We start from the raw sequence: 16,363 nt of genomic DNA on the forward strand, positions 1-16,363 counted from the left end.
TTGATTTAAGATTTTTAATTAATTCAACATATTTATTATATTTACAATAAACAGATTTGCCTGGTTTACAATGCAAAACAGGGTGGACAATGACAGGGTCAATAATTTTAGTGAAAATTGACATTTAATGAACATGTGGTTGACATCGAGTTGTAAAAATTTTGATGACCCTTTTCTGTTTCAAAGATATATTTTGTTATTAAGTAGGGAGACAATTTGAAAATTGGTAAGAAAATTTTATATTATTAATTTGTTTTAAAAAACGTGTGACGGTTGTGATATCACTGATGTCAAAGGTTACTTTTTTAAAGTTTATCCCAAGATCATAATTTCCATTGTGATGCTGCCGGTCAGCACAGGCATCTGTTGGCTGATGTATCAAAGCTGGGAATCCCACGCAGTTATCTGCCTAGTGGTGCATCACTTGTGGCAGCTTGAAAAGAGTTTGGCTTCACAAGATCACAGTCTGCCCACACTTTAACCATTAATGCTTACAACTAGCAAAACCTCATTATTTTTATTATGTTTCAAGAGTAAAAAAATGGTATAGTTATCTCTGAAATAAAAACATTTAAAACTTACTGGGATTTTGGGGATATGTAGTAATTGGCCGCTATTTGTCTATCACCTTTGTGTGGGTCAAACATTATTAGACCTAAGCTTATTAATTGCATTTAAGTGGACGGTATATTGTGCAACAAATACTTGCAATTCACAATATTCTATACTGTTATATGCCACTGATATACAGATAAGTTTAAAGCATAATAATAGAAATACATCCATTTATAGAACAATGAACTTTTAATTATTAATAATGTGGACAATGTATATTTTTTCATCCATAGGTTTGCAGCATAATTTTTAATTTAATTATTATTTTTTTTGCCTGAAGTATTAATTTTCAAACAGTTAAGGACAACACAATACGCAATACCGAAGCCATGTTCGTATATTGTACAGTACATTGATAATTAATTATCATAATTATCATGACATGCCTAATTAAACAACAAAAAATATCTAATTTGCATTGGATATACTGTTGTATTCTTATGTATTATTTTGTGTGCACTGTGATTACTCCATGGTGGGCAAAGCTTCTGTTGGGCAGATTTAAAGTATACACAAATGTTCCGAAAAAATACTTTTACACATATTCAGATAGGGTTAGGTTTCTCACACACGCTTTCGCAAGGAATACCGCATGTTTGTCCAGCCATCAAAATGCTTATTGAGGCTTAAATACTTTTAATTCGGGTCGCGCTGCAGATCACATTTATTTATTCACTAGAAAAGATAACAGTTGGTTGGGAAGTAGGATGTTCTCAAACGCTGCCACTCCAACATTTAAAGGAAAACATCTTCTGCAAGGTTATTTCCTGCGTGGTTTGCTGTTGATCGTGATGTGACCAGTTTGAACCCTGCTGGAAAAACAAACATGTCCTCACTGTAGATCGTGCAGGGCTAGTTTGGAGAGGTTTTTTTTTAGCAAAGACTTCAATGAACCTGACCCGACCACTCCTAAATATCCTTTGAGAAATGCTACTGATAGGCTACTTACGTGGCTCACAAAGCGTACTTCTGCAGCACAAGTTCTACAGTCATGAAAAGAGTTTATCAGTGTCCAAAAGCGTCCGGAAGCGTACAGCTATAACATTTTCAAAATAAATCAGACAGCAGAACTTGAAATGAGGACTTTGTTGGCTATTGACACTGCAAGTGCTGTGGGTCAGAAAGTCATAGAGCACAGAACTGAATAAAAAAACACAACAAAATTTCACAGTTACTATATAGTGATACAACAGTACAAAAGCATTTTTTGAATGAATTGTAACCCTTAAATACACACTTTGATTCAATACCAACCCATGGCCTCATTTTTACTTACATGAAATATTTTGGCTATTTTGTTATTATCAGCAATTATTTAAAAAATGCACTATTGTAGCTGTTTGTGGATTGATTTGTGTTAATGGTAGACTGTAGGGTTGCTAATGCCTCAAAGTATGTATTTTTTATGCAATTTTACCCTTGTACCAAATGTAGTCGATCTGCCAGGCTGAATTTAAATAAGTATGATTGTCTATCTGAAAATATAGACTTCACAAACATTTAAATACATTACTAAACTAAGAGAACTGAAGACACACTTTCCTGTTAATGTACCTGTTAATGTTAAGAACTTGTTACAAATAAAGTGATTCAATTTTGTATATTTATACCTTTGGGGGACATCTAACAGGACTGATTTTAAATGTTGTTTATAAATAAAATATATATATTTATGAGCAAATTTATTTTTATTTTATTTTTTATTCCCAATCAAATCTGGATTGTAACTTCAATTTTAAAAAACTGTTATTTGTGTTTAGCTCAATGAAACTCTCAATATTACACTTACTGGATGAACTGAGCATCCAGTAGAAAATTCATTTTGCTGTTGTTCTTTTAGGCTCTGCTGTAAACTCAATAAAGGCGGTCTGAGACAATGGGTCTGTGAGAAGGGGGTGGGTCTGCCCAATGAGTTGGTAAGTCTGGCTCCACCTCTGGTCTGTACTCCACAGGCACAGATTGCAAATTTTACAACATGGCAGACATTTTGGGATTAATTTCTTTAGTATGGAAGAAAATGGAACAACAGTATCCATACTTCCAACTCAAATAATCAAAATTTTAGCAAAAGAAATTTCTGATTTTTTAATTTTTTTTTACAGAATTGGTTTATGTTTTAAACCCAAAGCATTTGGGACTTTTTCCTAAAAAATAGAGACAAAATTCAGGCTTCAAGATTGCTTGATTTGCTTTATATGCATTACATATATTGTCCATTTTTTCTAGAAAAGAATATGTCTTCCTAAGTACCAAACTCAACGTGGTTTTAAAAACATGATTTAGGCTTGAAGTTTAAGCAGAGCTAATTGGTTATAAGTCCATTCGTTTGTCCTGGCTGATCGACTGTGTTCGGAATGAGGGGAAATTGTAAAAAAAAGGTTTGATTTTGGCAGAAACGTCCAGTGAGGCACTAAATACTTTTCTCTTGGAATGTCACATTGGTTAAAGTCACTTGAAGAGATTGGTCTTTAGAGGAAGAATCCTCAGGAGCATTGTTCATGGGGCTAACGTTCGGACACGTCGCTGCCTCGCTGTTTAGACTGCTCCTGTTGGAGGATTCTGAACTGAGGTCTTTGGAGGAGTGGCCTACAGAAGGGCAGGAGCCACACTGGCTGGAATGGCATGTGCCTAGGTATATCTCGTTGGCTTCAGGGAGATAGAGGAGAGTCTGGGAGGTGCTCGTGACCTCCCTCAGGTCATGAGACACGAGTGAAGGAGACTCTCTGGACATGATAGAAGAAACCTGCTGGCCCTCTACACAGGGGAAGGGTCCTGGTCTTTGTTGTCCCCGTGCACCAATCTTGCAGAACAAGCACTTGATGTTTTCTATGAGTTTCTGGAGCACCGATTTCCTCAGTAGGATGTAGATCCACGGGTCTAGAATGGGGTTGGTGGAGGCAAACCTGACAGCCAGAAGATCTGGGTTTTTGTCCAACCTCTTTTCCACTGGAACTTTGTACATCTGATTGACAAACACTTGTACCTACAGGGAAGATATTGGATACATTTAAGTACAAGATAAGACAAATGTGATATTTGAAAAACTTCATTTTGATACGAATAATAGTGGGGAACCCTTAGATCCCATTTACACCTGGTCACTTCATGTGATTTATATTGAAATTGTACCCCAATAAAATTTTTGAAACATTTGTTCACACATGGTAGTCAAATGCGTCTCTATAAAATCAGATTAAAATCTGATTGCACTGTGGCAAGGAATATGCAATTCCACTTGTTGCATGACAATTAGTTGTTTGTCTGTTTAGCCTCTTCCTATGCTATGCTAACATTGGTTGCTACCTCCAAATTCACAATTTTACATGCCGTTGTCTTATATGATGATCCTCCTCACAGCTTGGATCACATGGCCAGTATCACACTGCATTGGGAGGATTTTCGATTGTACTGGGAGGTGTTTTGGTTGATCAGTGTGTCCTAAGAGAGACAGGTGTGTTTACCTGTAATAACTTGTGGCTCAAATGCATCTTAGAACAACTTCTTCAGTGGTTTAATCTGTATTTGTGTAAAAAAAAAAAATTGTGTTTTGGGTGTGTTTACACTTCATGTTTTATGCGTCTTGGCCAGGTAAAATCTTTAAAACCTGTAAACTTTGCATTCATATTGGCAGGTGACAGAGTCACAATCATCCAGTTATATCCTATGAGAGAATGCAATTCATAGCTGTGATTAAGTGATAACAAGTGATAACAAAGCGACACCTTGAGTTCAGATGTTTTCAGCTTCATGCAAATAAAGTCTGATCCTGTTAATCGACATTTTAAACCAATTGATCAAACAAACTCTTCAGACCAATCACTGACACGGGGTCCGAGGTCCTCAGCTTCTACTCCCTGAACTTTTAGTTCCTACCACACTTACTTCATAAATATAGCATAAATGTAATGAAATTTGTGTTTGGTAGATTACAATAAATCTTATACTGTTAGAAAGCATGTTAAGTTCCCTTTTAAATGGGGCCACATTTGTAAGGAACATGCATTTGCGGAGTGAGATAAAAAAAATGTAAAAAAAATTGCCATTGCCAAACATCTCCCTCACTGGAAAAACAAGTTTTTTTTAATCATTGGAGGCAAACTCAATGGACTCATTTTTACTTGGCCAGGTAAAATCTTTAAAACCTGTAAACTTTGCATTCATATTGGCAGGTGACAGAGTCACAATCATCCAGTTATATCCTATGAGAGAATGCAATTCATAGCTGTGATTAAGTGATAACAAGTGATAACAAAGCGACACCTTGAGTTCAGATGTTTTCAGCTTCATGCAAATAAAGTCTGATCCTGTTAATCGACATTTTAAACCAATTGATCAAACAAACTCTTCAGACCAATCACTGACACGGGGTCCGAGGTCCTCAGCTTCTACTCCCTGAACTTTTAGTTCCTACCACACTTACTTCATAAATATAGCATAAATGTAATGAAATTTGTGTTTGGTAGATTACAATAAATCTTATACTGTTAGAAAGCATGTTAAGTTCCCTTTTAAATGGGGCCACATTTGTAAGGAACATGCATTTGCGGAGTGAGATAAAAAAAATGTAAAAAAAATTGCCATTGCCAAACATCTCCCTCACTGGAAAAGCAAGTTTTTTTTAATCATTGGAGGCAAACTCAATGCAGAGAGATATCGAGATGAAATTCTGCAACCTGTGGCAGTCCCATACCTCCACAGCCTGGGACCGAACTCTTCCTCCAAGATGACAACGCACACCCCCACAGAGCAAGGTATATTTTACCAATACAGCATTTACAGCATTTGGCTGATGCTCTTATCCAGACCGACTTACAAGCTTATTTCCATTACAGTGGTGGGCCAATGTAGTGTTAGGATTCTTGCTCAAGAACTCTTATTGGTGTAGCACAGCATAGTCCCCCGTACCTGGAATTAAACTCCAGCATCCACCATGGTAGCTCATTGGCGAGCAGTGGTCTTATACACTGCACCACACCAACCACTCAATACCTCCAGAATTTGGGAGCGGAGAAGATGGAATGGCCTGCCAGCAGTCCTGACCTCAACCCCATTAAACACTTGTGGGATCAGTTTGGGCGTGGGATAGAGTGACCTACACAACCACACTGGTTGACTTGGGACAAATGCTGGTTGAAGAATGGAGGCAATCCCACAGCAGTGTGTGATCAGGCTGGTGACCAGCATGAGAAGGAGCTGCCAGGTTGTTGAGGCTGTGTATGGTTCTTCCACATGTTACTGAAGCTCCTGTTTGTTAAATAAATAAATGGTTAAACTGACCATTTTTTCTTGTTTCTTCAAACTTCAATGCAGATAGAATTTGTCAAATTGTTCATGAGCTCAAATCTCATACTCTCAGCTCTGCTGCTCGCCCCACAAATGAATGTTCATTACAAAAAAGAAAATTAACAAGCTGTCAAATGGCAAGAAGCACTGTATTAGTACAACAAAAAAATTATCTACCAAGTACTGTTTTTAAAAAAAGATATGTTTTTAGATATACATGGAAGTGATGCTCATAACTGCTGTTTCTTCTTTTTCTGTTTTATATTTATATTTATAAAAAGTAGTAGATCGTGTGGTTGCTTGCTAAATTAGCCAGTACAGTCATGTCACACCAACATGAGACAAACTAGGGGTGACGACAGCAACTTGTGGCCTGCCAGTGTGAATGCAGGGAAAGAAAACCTGGAGTCTGTTTCTCCCAGTATAGCTGCAGTATCTCCTCGCAGTTAAGCTGCAGTATCTGCAGTGTGTAATATTATTAAGAATTAGATTTATTCAACCAAGTCCATAGAGATGCCTACAGCTGGATGTGGATCAGTCCTAGTTAGGCTACGTGCCTCATTTGAACATCTTTTATCTGGTAGAACTTTTATTTTATGATAAGGGCCTTTGAGGGACATATCAGCATCCACATAAAAAGCAGTCCCGGACAGGATATGGACCCTCTGACGCACTTCAAGATGGATAACTGATTGTGTTTCTGTTACTCATCCAATTTGGTGATTTTTACTGCCCTCCAGAGCAACGCCTTAGGATCAAATACGGCAGAACACACTTTACTTCCTGCACTGAGATTTTTGAAAATAATTAAGTTAGTTGACTAATAGTGCAATTACTAAACCTTTAGTTTCTGTTATACATTATTAATCTTGGCTTGTGTTTAAGGTTATCACCCTTTTTTAGAAGCCATTGTCCTTTTTTAACTGAACTTCTTTACAAAAAAAGTGGTTTTGCTGATATTAGATTATATTCATTCTTGTTTTCCTTTAACAGCTTGACATTTTATTTTGCTCACTGTGGACAAGGTTTACATTTAAAATCCATCAGTTCACAGAACTTTTGAAAATACATTAAGATGATGGGAAGAGCTTCTTCAGATGACTCCTCCAAAAATTGCACATTTGTTTAGGTGTAACTGTACAGTAGAACAGTAGGGGGGACCAGGGATATTTGTAACAAGGGACAGTTGTAACACCTTGAATTCCTCCAATTAGAAAACAAGCTAGAGTGATTACACTCACAGTGCTCATAGCTGGTGATACGGGAACGGTTGTAACGCTTTGTTACAGCCAATGCTGAAACAAGTAGTCAGTGACTGTCTTTTAAACACTGCCTGGCCACAAAAAAAAGTCGCCACCTGGATTTAACTAATCAAATGACCTGGGGTTGCTGCAGTTGGTCTGCAGGTTTAGGTTCAGCAACAGTATGTGGTGAAAGAATGAGGTCTGCTGACTCTACCTGAATATACTGAATATAGACCAGGTTATTCCATCAATGGAATATTTTTTCCCTGATGGCACGGGTATATTCCAAGATGACAATGCCAGGATTCATGGGGCTAGAATTGTGAGAGAGTGGTTCAGGGAGCATGAGATCATCATTTTCACACATGGATTGTTCACCACAGAGTCCAGACCTTAACCCCATTTAGAATCTTAGGGATGTGCTGGAGAAGGACTTCTGCAGCAGTCAGACTCTACCATCATCAATGCAGAAGTTCCCCCTTGGTATTTGATTTCATGTTGAAACTTTTTTGAGGATTTGTGTTTTACCCATTAAATAATTTTCTTGCATTATAATTTAATGTCTTCCACTTTGTCATATAGTGTGAAAGAAAGTAATCATCAGGCCTATTTAAAAATATCTAAATTATGTGAATTATAAACAATCTTTTTCATTTTCAGTATTTAATTGATTATTTATGTATATTTTAGACATGTTACAACTGTCCCTGGCATGTGTTACAATCGTCCCTGTACACTGGGAAGGTTTTAACAGTGGTGTGATTGTATTTAAATCAATTTTGCAAGCTATACATATTTCATAAAATGACTTAAATTCATTATTTCAGTAGTTGAAACTTTAAATTTATAATATAGCAAATGTTTTTTCATTTATTGGAAAAATCACAGAAAGTGTTACAACTGTCTATGGACTCTGAACCACTACTTGACTTACCTTCCTAGCAATCCTACAAGTCATACTCTCAGAAAGATTTATTGGTCTTTTAGACCTCAATTTGTCCTCCACCATTCCCACAAATTGTCGTTTCTTAATTAGATTAAGAAAATAGATAACTGAAAATACTTTTCATAATTCGTCTTGTTCGTCTTAAACAGTGGCAAGTAAAAATAGGTGAACCCTCTCATAGTTTTTCATGTTTTTTTGCATATTTTTTTATACAATGTGATCATTCATGTCCTCATTGAGGACAACTATAAAAACCTCATAGTGCTAATGGGAACTGTAAATGAACCCTTGTGTTAATGACCTCATAAAAAGCTAATTAGGGTCAAGAGTTAGCATACCAGCCCTTAGGTGAATCTTATAAAGTGACCAGTGAGGAAGGTGTGCTGAAGGGGAGTGGGACCACTGTTCTACACTCTTAGAAAAAAAGGGTTCTAAATAGTTATAGAAAAGAGCTGTTTTCTGGTTTTAAGAATCACATAAATTACACTCTCAGATAAATGGAACAAAATGGTCACTGGGTATTTGTTGTATACCCTATTTTACTACTATTAAAAGTATCTGAAAATCATGTTGTACCTTTTTCCTTGGTGAACAAAAATACTCCTGTATAGTATATTCTTCTGACAGTGAATGTGAGAGATATTCAGAATGATTATCCAGGTAAAAGGTACCTAAAAGCACACAAAGCTTATCGCTGGGGCTGTACCTTATACTTGATGTACAGATGTACTGATTACTGAGTACCTTTCAGTGAAAGTCTTTTTTGTACCCATGTTTTTTTTTGTACCAGTAAAGATTATAAAGATTGTAAACATCATCATCAACTGAAAATGTGTAAAGACATTGATGATATAGAACTGTTTGGCTGCTTTCAAATAAAATATGTATAATTCAAATATATATATTGTTTTTTAGTACAGTGATACAGAATACTGAATGTACTTTTTGGCTGGTTTAATTGTACAAATCTGTACCTCCTGATGTTAGAAAATAACATATCCGACCAATATTTTACATCTGAGGCTACAATTATGAAAAGTGTACCTCTGAGTACAAGAAAGTACTCATATCATACCACTGTTTTTAGTGTGCACCTGCTTTTTCTAAAGAACCTCTGAAGAACCTGAAACACTTACGACCATTGGGATGGAGCAGATGAGCACCACGGCGGACGTGGCGATGAGCAGGATGACCATCTGGATCTCAGCACCGGCCAGCCTCCTCCTGCCCAGCTCCGCCGCCCTGCCCTGGTCCGTGCCCAGCGAGGTTCTGCGCACGAGCCTGCGGTGCATGGCCACGAGCGCGCCGCACACCAGCACGTTGCAAGCCACGGTACAGAGCACGAGCACGGAGCTGACGCCCGCGTACATGTAGGAGAAAGCCGCGTGGCTGCTGACGTTCGTCCTCCAGTCGATAAAGCACCAGGTCTGCGGGTACTGCATCTTCACCTCGCCGAAGCCCAGCGTGGGCAGCGCGCAGAACAGCGCGTTGGACGCGTAGATGGCGAGCAGCGTGAGCGCCGCGAGCCGCCGGTCCACGCAGTGGTTGTAGAAGTACGCGTGGTTGATGGCCGCGTAGCGCTCTACGGACATGGCGCAGATGATGCTGAGTCCGGCCAGCGAGAAGAACAGCAGCACCACGCCGAAATACTGGCACAGCGCGTCCCCGGCCGGCCACGCGCCTTTCACATAGGTCACGATGGTCACGGGACTGGCCAGCACCGTGCCGAGGAGGTCGGTAACGGCCAGGCCGCACACGAGCGTGTAGAAGGCGCTCTCCTTCTGCTCGCGCCGCGACTTGCACAGCACCACGATGGCGATGACATTACTCACCACGCCGAAGATGAACATCACCACCGGGATGGTGGGCTCCATGCGCCGCGGGACGGAGCTCGCGCTGCTAACGCTGCTGCTGTTGTTCATTCTGCTGGGGGTGGTCTCGGGTCTCGCGTGCCTTGCTTTGCTGTGTCCTGTAGGTTTGGAGAATGAAGCTCCATCAGGCGCTCGGGCGCAGCATGTTCGCGCTCCCTGAACGCCTCCAAGCTCTACGCGAGTTTTACGCACGGAGAAACAGCGCGTCCCGCACGCGGCTCGACCTCTCTGCGTGGGCTCATGGTGAGGAGACACTAAAGTCTTCCTCCTGTGTCACAGTGTCCAGGCGGTGGTGCTGATTAAGGGGGTCGTTCTGGGTCAGCAGGAACTCGAAAGACTAGAGAGTGAAACTCTGAAAATCAGAAAGTCTGAAAACCTCGCCCCGCCTCTTCTGCTGCTGCTTTCCTCAGCTGTCTTGTGCTGAGTCGAGGGTGGAGGAGGAGAGGAGGAGGAAGGTAAAGGCTTTGGAGAAAAGTTAGGGAGCAGATTAAAAAAATGAACATTTTGATAAAGAGGTAAAATTGTTTAGTTTAGCAAGGGAAGACACGTTAAGCCATTTTCTAAATGCACACAAATCAGTATAAGTAGATATAGTAATGTCTATAGTTTATTAGATTAATTTTATTAGATTATATTGGAAACACCAATACATACTATACTACTCACGTTACATGACTGCACTGTTTAGCAGTGATAAACCATTGTTTTTTTTTTTTTCATTATTTAAAAATGTCTTGCATGTTGTTCTGTAGATTAACACATTAAAAGTCATCCAAACTGTGAAGAAAACATATGGTATCATTTTGTACAGAAAAAGTGTTAAACAACAAGAATTATAGATTCTAGATTATACAACAGATTTGCACATCTTGGCTGGATTTCCTCAGTCAGCTTTATGAGGTAGAGTCACCTGGAATATTCAGCTTTGAGTTAACAGCTGTGCTGAACCTGTCAAGAGTTAATAACTTGAATGTCTTGCGTGTTTGAGAGCATCAGTTGTAAAGTTGTGAAGAGGTAGAGTTGGTGGTAAACAGTGATAAACTCTATTTGAGTAATGTTCTAATCCATATTATGGAAACAACTACTCAACTAATAAAGAAAAAAAGTTGATTCATCTAAAAAAAACTTTAGTTTCAATAATATTGCCAGCTAAAAGCTATTAAAAAACAGCTAATTCACATTTTGATAAACAGTGTATTTTTCTTATTTATTGAACATTTCCAGGGGAAAAAAAATATTTAAAAATGACTATTCTGACATTTTTTACTGTGTGGCCCTAATCCAAACATTTAAGAAAAAGTTATGCTCAATTACTAAAGTTTGGCCAAAAATATATAATAAGTTGTGTTTCCATCCCCTGAATTTATGAGAAGAAACTTGATAGATTGATTGATTGACTTGATGATTAAAAACAAGCAGAATATGGAGATATACTCATTTTTTATGTGCGTTTTCAAAATTTACAAAAAAAAAACTATTGCTATTCTGAGCCTGACACACTGCTAACTGCACTCTGCTAAATGTATCTCTGGTGAAGCTGGTGGGGCATCATTTACCAGAACTGTAAAGTGCTGTTAAGTCATATGTTTCCTCAAACACCTTTAACTGTATATTGGCAACTGAAGAATTAATCTATGTTTTTCGTAAATTTTGTTGTTTGTTTTTCTTCTTCTTGAGGCAGTAAATGAAGAAAGTAGTTTAGGTTATTTCAGATACACCTTTACAAAAAGAACAAATGAGTCCTCCCCCAACAAGAGTACCAAGCATTAAATGATGTTTTGTCTGGAGTCAGTTTCTTTACACAGCAAATTCCTTAAGTTGATTGAACACCTGTAGTGTTGCATAAGTACCTACAGTGTTAAAATAACACAGCCTGGACTGTTCTGCCTGACAGAAGTGGAGTTATGAAATATCTAGAACATGGGAGGAGGGTCACACCTAATGCCCCTCCTCCTTCCTCTCCAACTTCCTATAAACATTCTGTTTCTTGTGATGAATGTTTCACACCCGGCTCCTCCCTGTTCCTCAGCCCTATCTCTCTGTCCTATCTCTGTGCTTCAAGGGCGGGAGATGGGTGAGATGGGTGGGTTTGGTCTCTAGCTTAAAGCTAGATCTCTAGCTGAGATATTTCCCCTTCATCCAGTCCCTTCTCAAATTACAGCTATAGGTGGTACTGGATATAGATGCAAGGTGTGGTTGTGTTGAACTCACAAACTGACCACTGGACGTCTTCTTTAAAACATGATTACGAATTTACCAGGTGTGCATTTAAAAAAAATACAGTGGTGGCAAAACATTGTTCATTTTAAATTAAAATGTTTAAAATATAACTGCAATAAGATTTGGCCTAGAGAAGGCGGCAGAATTTCTGGATCATTCTGTGCATGATCCAGCTTTAACTTGGATTGCACAGTAAACTGTGTCCATAGCCACTAATTTCTGGAAGTGTTTCTGAGCCCCTGCAGTGCTTTCTAGAACCAATGTTGCCTGTTTTTAATGCAGTGCCACCTAAAGACCTGTAGATTGCAGTGGATGTGTCGGTGGGCGAAAAGCCTAGAGTCTATTTGTGAAAATAAAAATGTCAAACAATATTACGAATGAGCAACCGTGTTAAGCTAATGGACACAAAAGTCTGTCCATGAAAACAGATCAATATATTCCTCCTGCATAAAAATATGGAGTATTAACATCAGATTATAACTCCAAATAAGGAAACATTTGATTCTAGGCATCTAGTAATGCGTGTGGACCACACATTGCCCTAAATACAGTCCATAAACTGTAGCTAGTTAATAGCACAGTAAGATGAGCTACCTAGCTCCCATATTCTGGATTTTGGGGAAAAGAAAGTCAAAAACTTTGGTGAAAAACAGAACAAGCAGAACATACAGGCTACAACCTAGAGCTAACCACCATGCGTGCATACCTGGTCACATCTCAACTATTAAAGTGACTTACAAGATCATATGTTACAGTATGTTACACATCTCTGCACCTTATCCTCACTAAACACTTTATTATACCGTATCGGTACTGCACTGTCATGTCTTTTAAACTGTCTCGTCTTTTGCATTTATTGTATTTATTGTTATTTAGTGTTATAGTTTTATGTTGCACTGTCGTCACTCCTGCACTTTATGTTGTCTATTGCTTATTGTTCCATGTTGCACCATGGTTCCGGAGGAATGTAATTTCACTACACTGTGTACCTGTACTCAGTTGTACTGACAATAAAAGCCTCTTGACTTGACTTTTACTTTTAAACAAAAAAACAAAAAACAAAAACAAATATAATACACATTTTTATTGTATTAGCATTTTCCATGTTCAAATGTTTTTTGTATATATATATACATATATATATATATATATATGTATATATATGTATATATATATATATCCACTGGTGGGGCACTTGTCTATTAGAGCGGCACCTACCTGGGCACTTTTTCATGTTTTCAACAGGAAAGGTCATCCTTTGGGACAATCTCTAATAGGAGTTGTATAGAAGCCACTTCATAACAGCACTCTTTTCTACTGGGAGGGTGGCATCCATTAATAGATTGGCACACTTTAAGAGACAGAGGGCACATCATAATAATTTGTTACAAGAGGGAGCACCATAGCTGGCAGTTTATCACTTTTTTCTGAAAAGCACACATTGGCTCTTTTCTGCCAGTTTAGTGACACTTTCTCAACCCATCCCAGGTTTGGCAGAAATGTTCTTACCCATATAGCACAAAGAATCATCCGGAGACTCGATATCAGACATGCAGAACTGGGCCAAAATGGTGGCACAAGCGACTCAGCCCAATTCCCTTTTTATACTCGGTAACCAGTGTCTTGGCATAGCTATATTATTGTCACATTATACTTAACAAATGGTCGGTGGGACAGAATCTGGCCTAGATTTAAACCAAAGCCAGGCTGATGCCACGGCCCCGAGTGTTTTTTGCTGTCTGATCTCATAGATCTCACAGATAAACGTGAATTGAATGCCACTGCCACAAATAGCCCCACTTTCAAGGATGCAGGCCTCTCAAGTTACTAGAATACGCCAGCGCAAACGACCTCGACGTTAAAGTCTGACCATTCTCCGTATAACCATTCTTCCATTCTTCTGCTTTAACAGCGATCGAGTTGATATAAATACATCCAAAGAAAATACCTCCGTGGTGTGACATGGTGCAGCATGCACAAGGCCTGAATGCACTCCCAGTCAAGTGTTCAATTACTGAAGTATGTTCGTCAAAGCAAGTGCTGAGTGTGTGGCTTTGTGTGTTCCTGTTATGTCAACCCTCAATTATGTAAGAAAGGTAACGGGGGGACAAGGGCACCACAAACCTGCCCGTACAGAGCACGTATGTGTAGTTCTGAAACCACCGCAGCTAACAGGCTAATTGTCTGAGAGCCAAATATAGTTTTACTACATGGTTTGTTCCACCCTGTTTAGACAGTGCATTGTGTAAACATCTGAGGAATATGCAGGACTTTACAGAACGAAATGTGAAATCTCAGAAAACCACAATCACGCAGTGCTTTCAGCCATTTAAGAACTCAGATATTGCTTTGGGTAATGCCACTGTTGACGATGAGCCAAGCTCCATCATGAAAGGTAAGCAAGGTTTCAGTTTATCATTCTGGTTTTTCTGTTCCGCCGAAGGCCTTTCTATTTATAAACATAAGAGCTACCTAGAGTGAGGCACAATTATGCCTTTATGGCTGCCAACATGTGGAGACACATTTGTTGGCTGTTGGGCTGAGTGCAAAATAACCGTTCCCGTTCCAGCTTTTAATCCTGCGATGTTCTTTGATATTACAGTACGTACAGATATGTTTATAATGAACTTCAAAGCTAAGAGTTTCTCGGACCTTAAAACTATCCTGCAGCTCGGGTGATTTTAGCCTACATATAGGGAAAATGTGTCAGATAGTGGCCTTGCAAATCATACAGACACATATTGTATCTGATCAGTCACTGTTGTTCTGTCCTAGATAATAGAATTTAAAGTGGCTCGCTGATGGCCCATAATCCACTTTTGTTTGGGTTGCATGCAGCAATAAATGATGACCCGCGGACAGCCATCATCTATTAGCCAGAATTTGCCAGACTGTGGACCACAGTGGAACCTGGATTACCTGGACAAGTCAGGCATATGTGAGCCATACGAAAGTTCTTACAAACTAAACAATCTGAATTTAATTTGACTTGAAACCCTTTAAAAGATTTATAGCTTCAAAGTAAATGTATTCAGTATAGTGAAATAGAATTCAGTCTACTAAGAAACATGCACAGATGTGCCAACACAAATGTACATAGTGTTTTTGAACAAATAAAAAAAAATAGACTAATGTTTTGAACGTTTTATTAGATTTAAATTCATTAGAGAACATAGGCCAATAGTAAGTCAAAAGTAAGACAAACACAGACACAGTCAGCAGGAATCATTAGGCTTGAACATTTGTTTCAAATTATTTAAAAGGTCATTTAGGACCATATATTTTTAAACCATTAGTATGACTGTTTTTGATTTGGAGAAGCATTCAAAACAGCAGGAATTACTTTTGACATGCCAAAGCTCATGGGACGGGAACTAATATTGTGTCCAATGACATTTAAGAACACTGCACTGACATGATGGATATGTGTATGATTGTGTCTCCTGCACTGAAGATGGATGTGACTGATTTCTGCCAGAGTTGCTTGTCTGGCCAAATGCCACCAGTCCCAATCTTTATCACCTCCACTGTCCTGTCCACTGGTGGTGGTAATGTCTTCTATTATGTATTCCTGGTACACACATGACACTGTGGCTCGAGGATTGTTAAATGCTGTCTCAGCACTATAATAACACAATAATTTGCATCACCTTGCCCTGAGTATTATGGGCAAGCTGGACAGTGGTCGAACTCACTCACAAGATAATACCTCACAACTTCCACTGAGGTAACACTTTATAATCAGTTTACATTAAGCCTTCCAATGACTTTTCTCATGCCAGAACCAGCATGAACTTTAGTCACCATATACAGTAACACCTAGATTAAGTCTGAAGATAAAAATTGCCTCAATCTGAACCTGTTTATCACTAATTCAAAATGCACTGGACAAAACAATTTTTAACCTTATGGGGTTTATCCTATTAATGATTAAAGGAATAGTTTCTTCAAGTAACAAAATATTTACTGTTTCATCTGTCAGATTAGTCAACATCTCAATACAGCTTGAGTCAACTGTGTGATTATTTAGAAATATGTTGTGTTAGCTACAGTATATAAGCAGATTCTCTGAATATTTTGATGATAGTATGTACTGTAAATTGGTGGATAACCAAAGTCTTATCAATTTAAAATTGAGGAATGTTTTCTGAAATTGTTCCATAATTTTCTGTAACCTTATTCTC

At 38.6% G+C, this 16,363-nt stretch overlaps 1 protein-coding gene across 1 annotated transcript; it reads right to left on the bottom strand.

The window, feature by feature from the left end:
• ptger4a (prostaglandin E receptor 4 (subtype EP4) a) lies at window positions 1-10,507 on the bottom strand. Its single transcript, XM_007247213.4, has 2 exons — window positions 9,225-10,507; window positions 1-3,598 (listed from the first exon to the last, which is right to left on the bottom strand). The coding sequence occupies exons 1-2, from the start codon at window positions 10,008-10,010 to the stop codon at window positions 3,026-3,028; spliced, it is 1,359 nt and encodes a 452-aa protein (XP_007247275.1). The 5' UTR covers window positions 10,011-10,507; the 3' UTR covers window positions 1-3,025.
• Between the last annotated feature and the right edge of the window lie 5,856 nt (window positions 10,508-16,363).

The sequence above is a fragment of the Astyanax mexicanus genome, chromosome 12 (genome assembly GCF_023375975.1).
Source record: "Astyanax mexicanus isolate ESR-SI-001 chromosome 12, AstMex3_surface, whole genome shotgun sequence".
NCBI classification, from domain to species: domain Eukaryota; kingdom Metazoa; phylum Chordata; class Actinopteri; order Characiformes; family Acestrorhamphidae; genus Astyanax; species Astyanax mexicanus.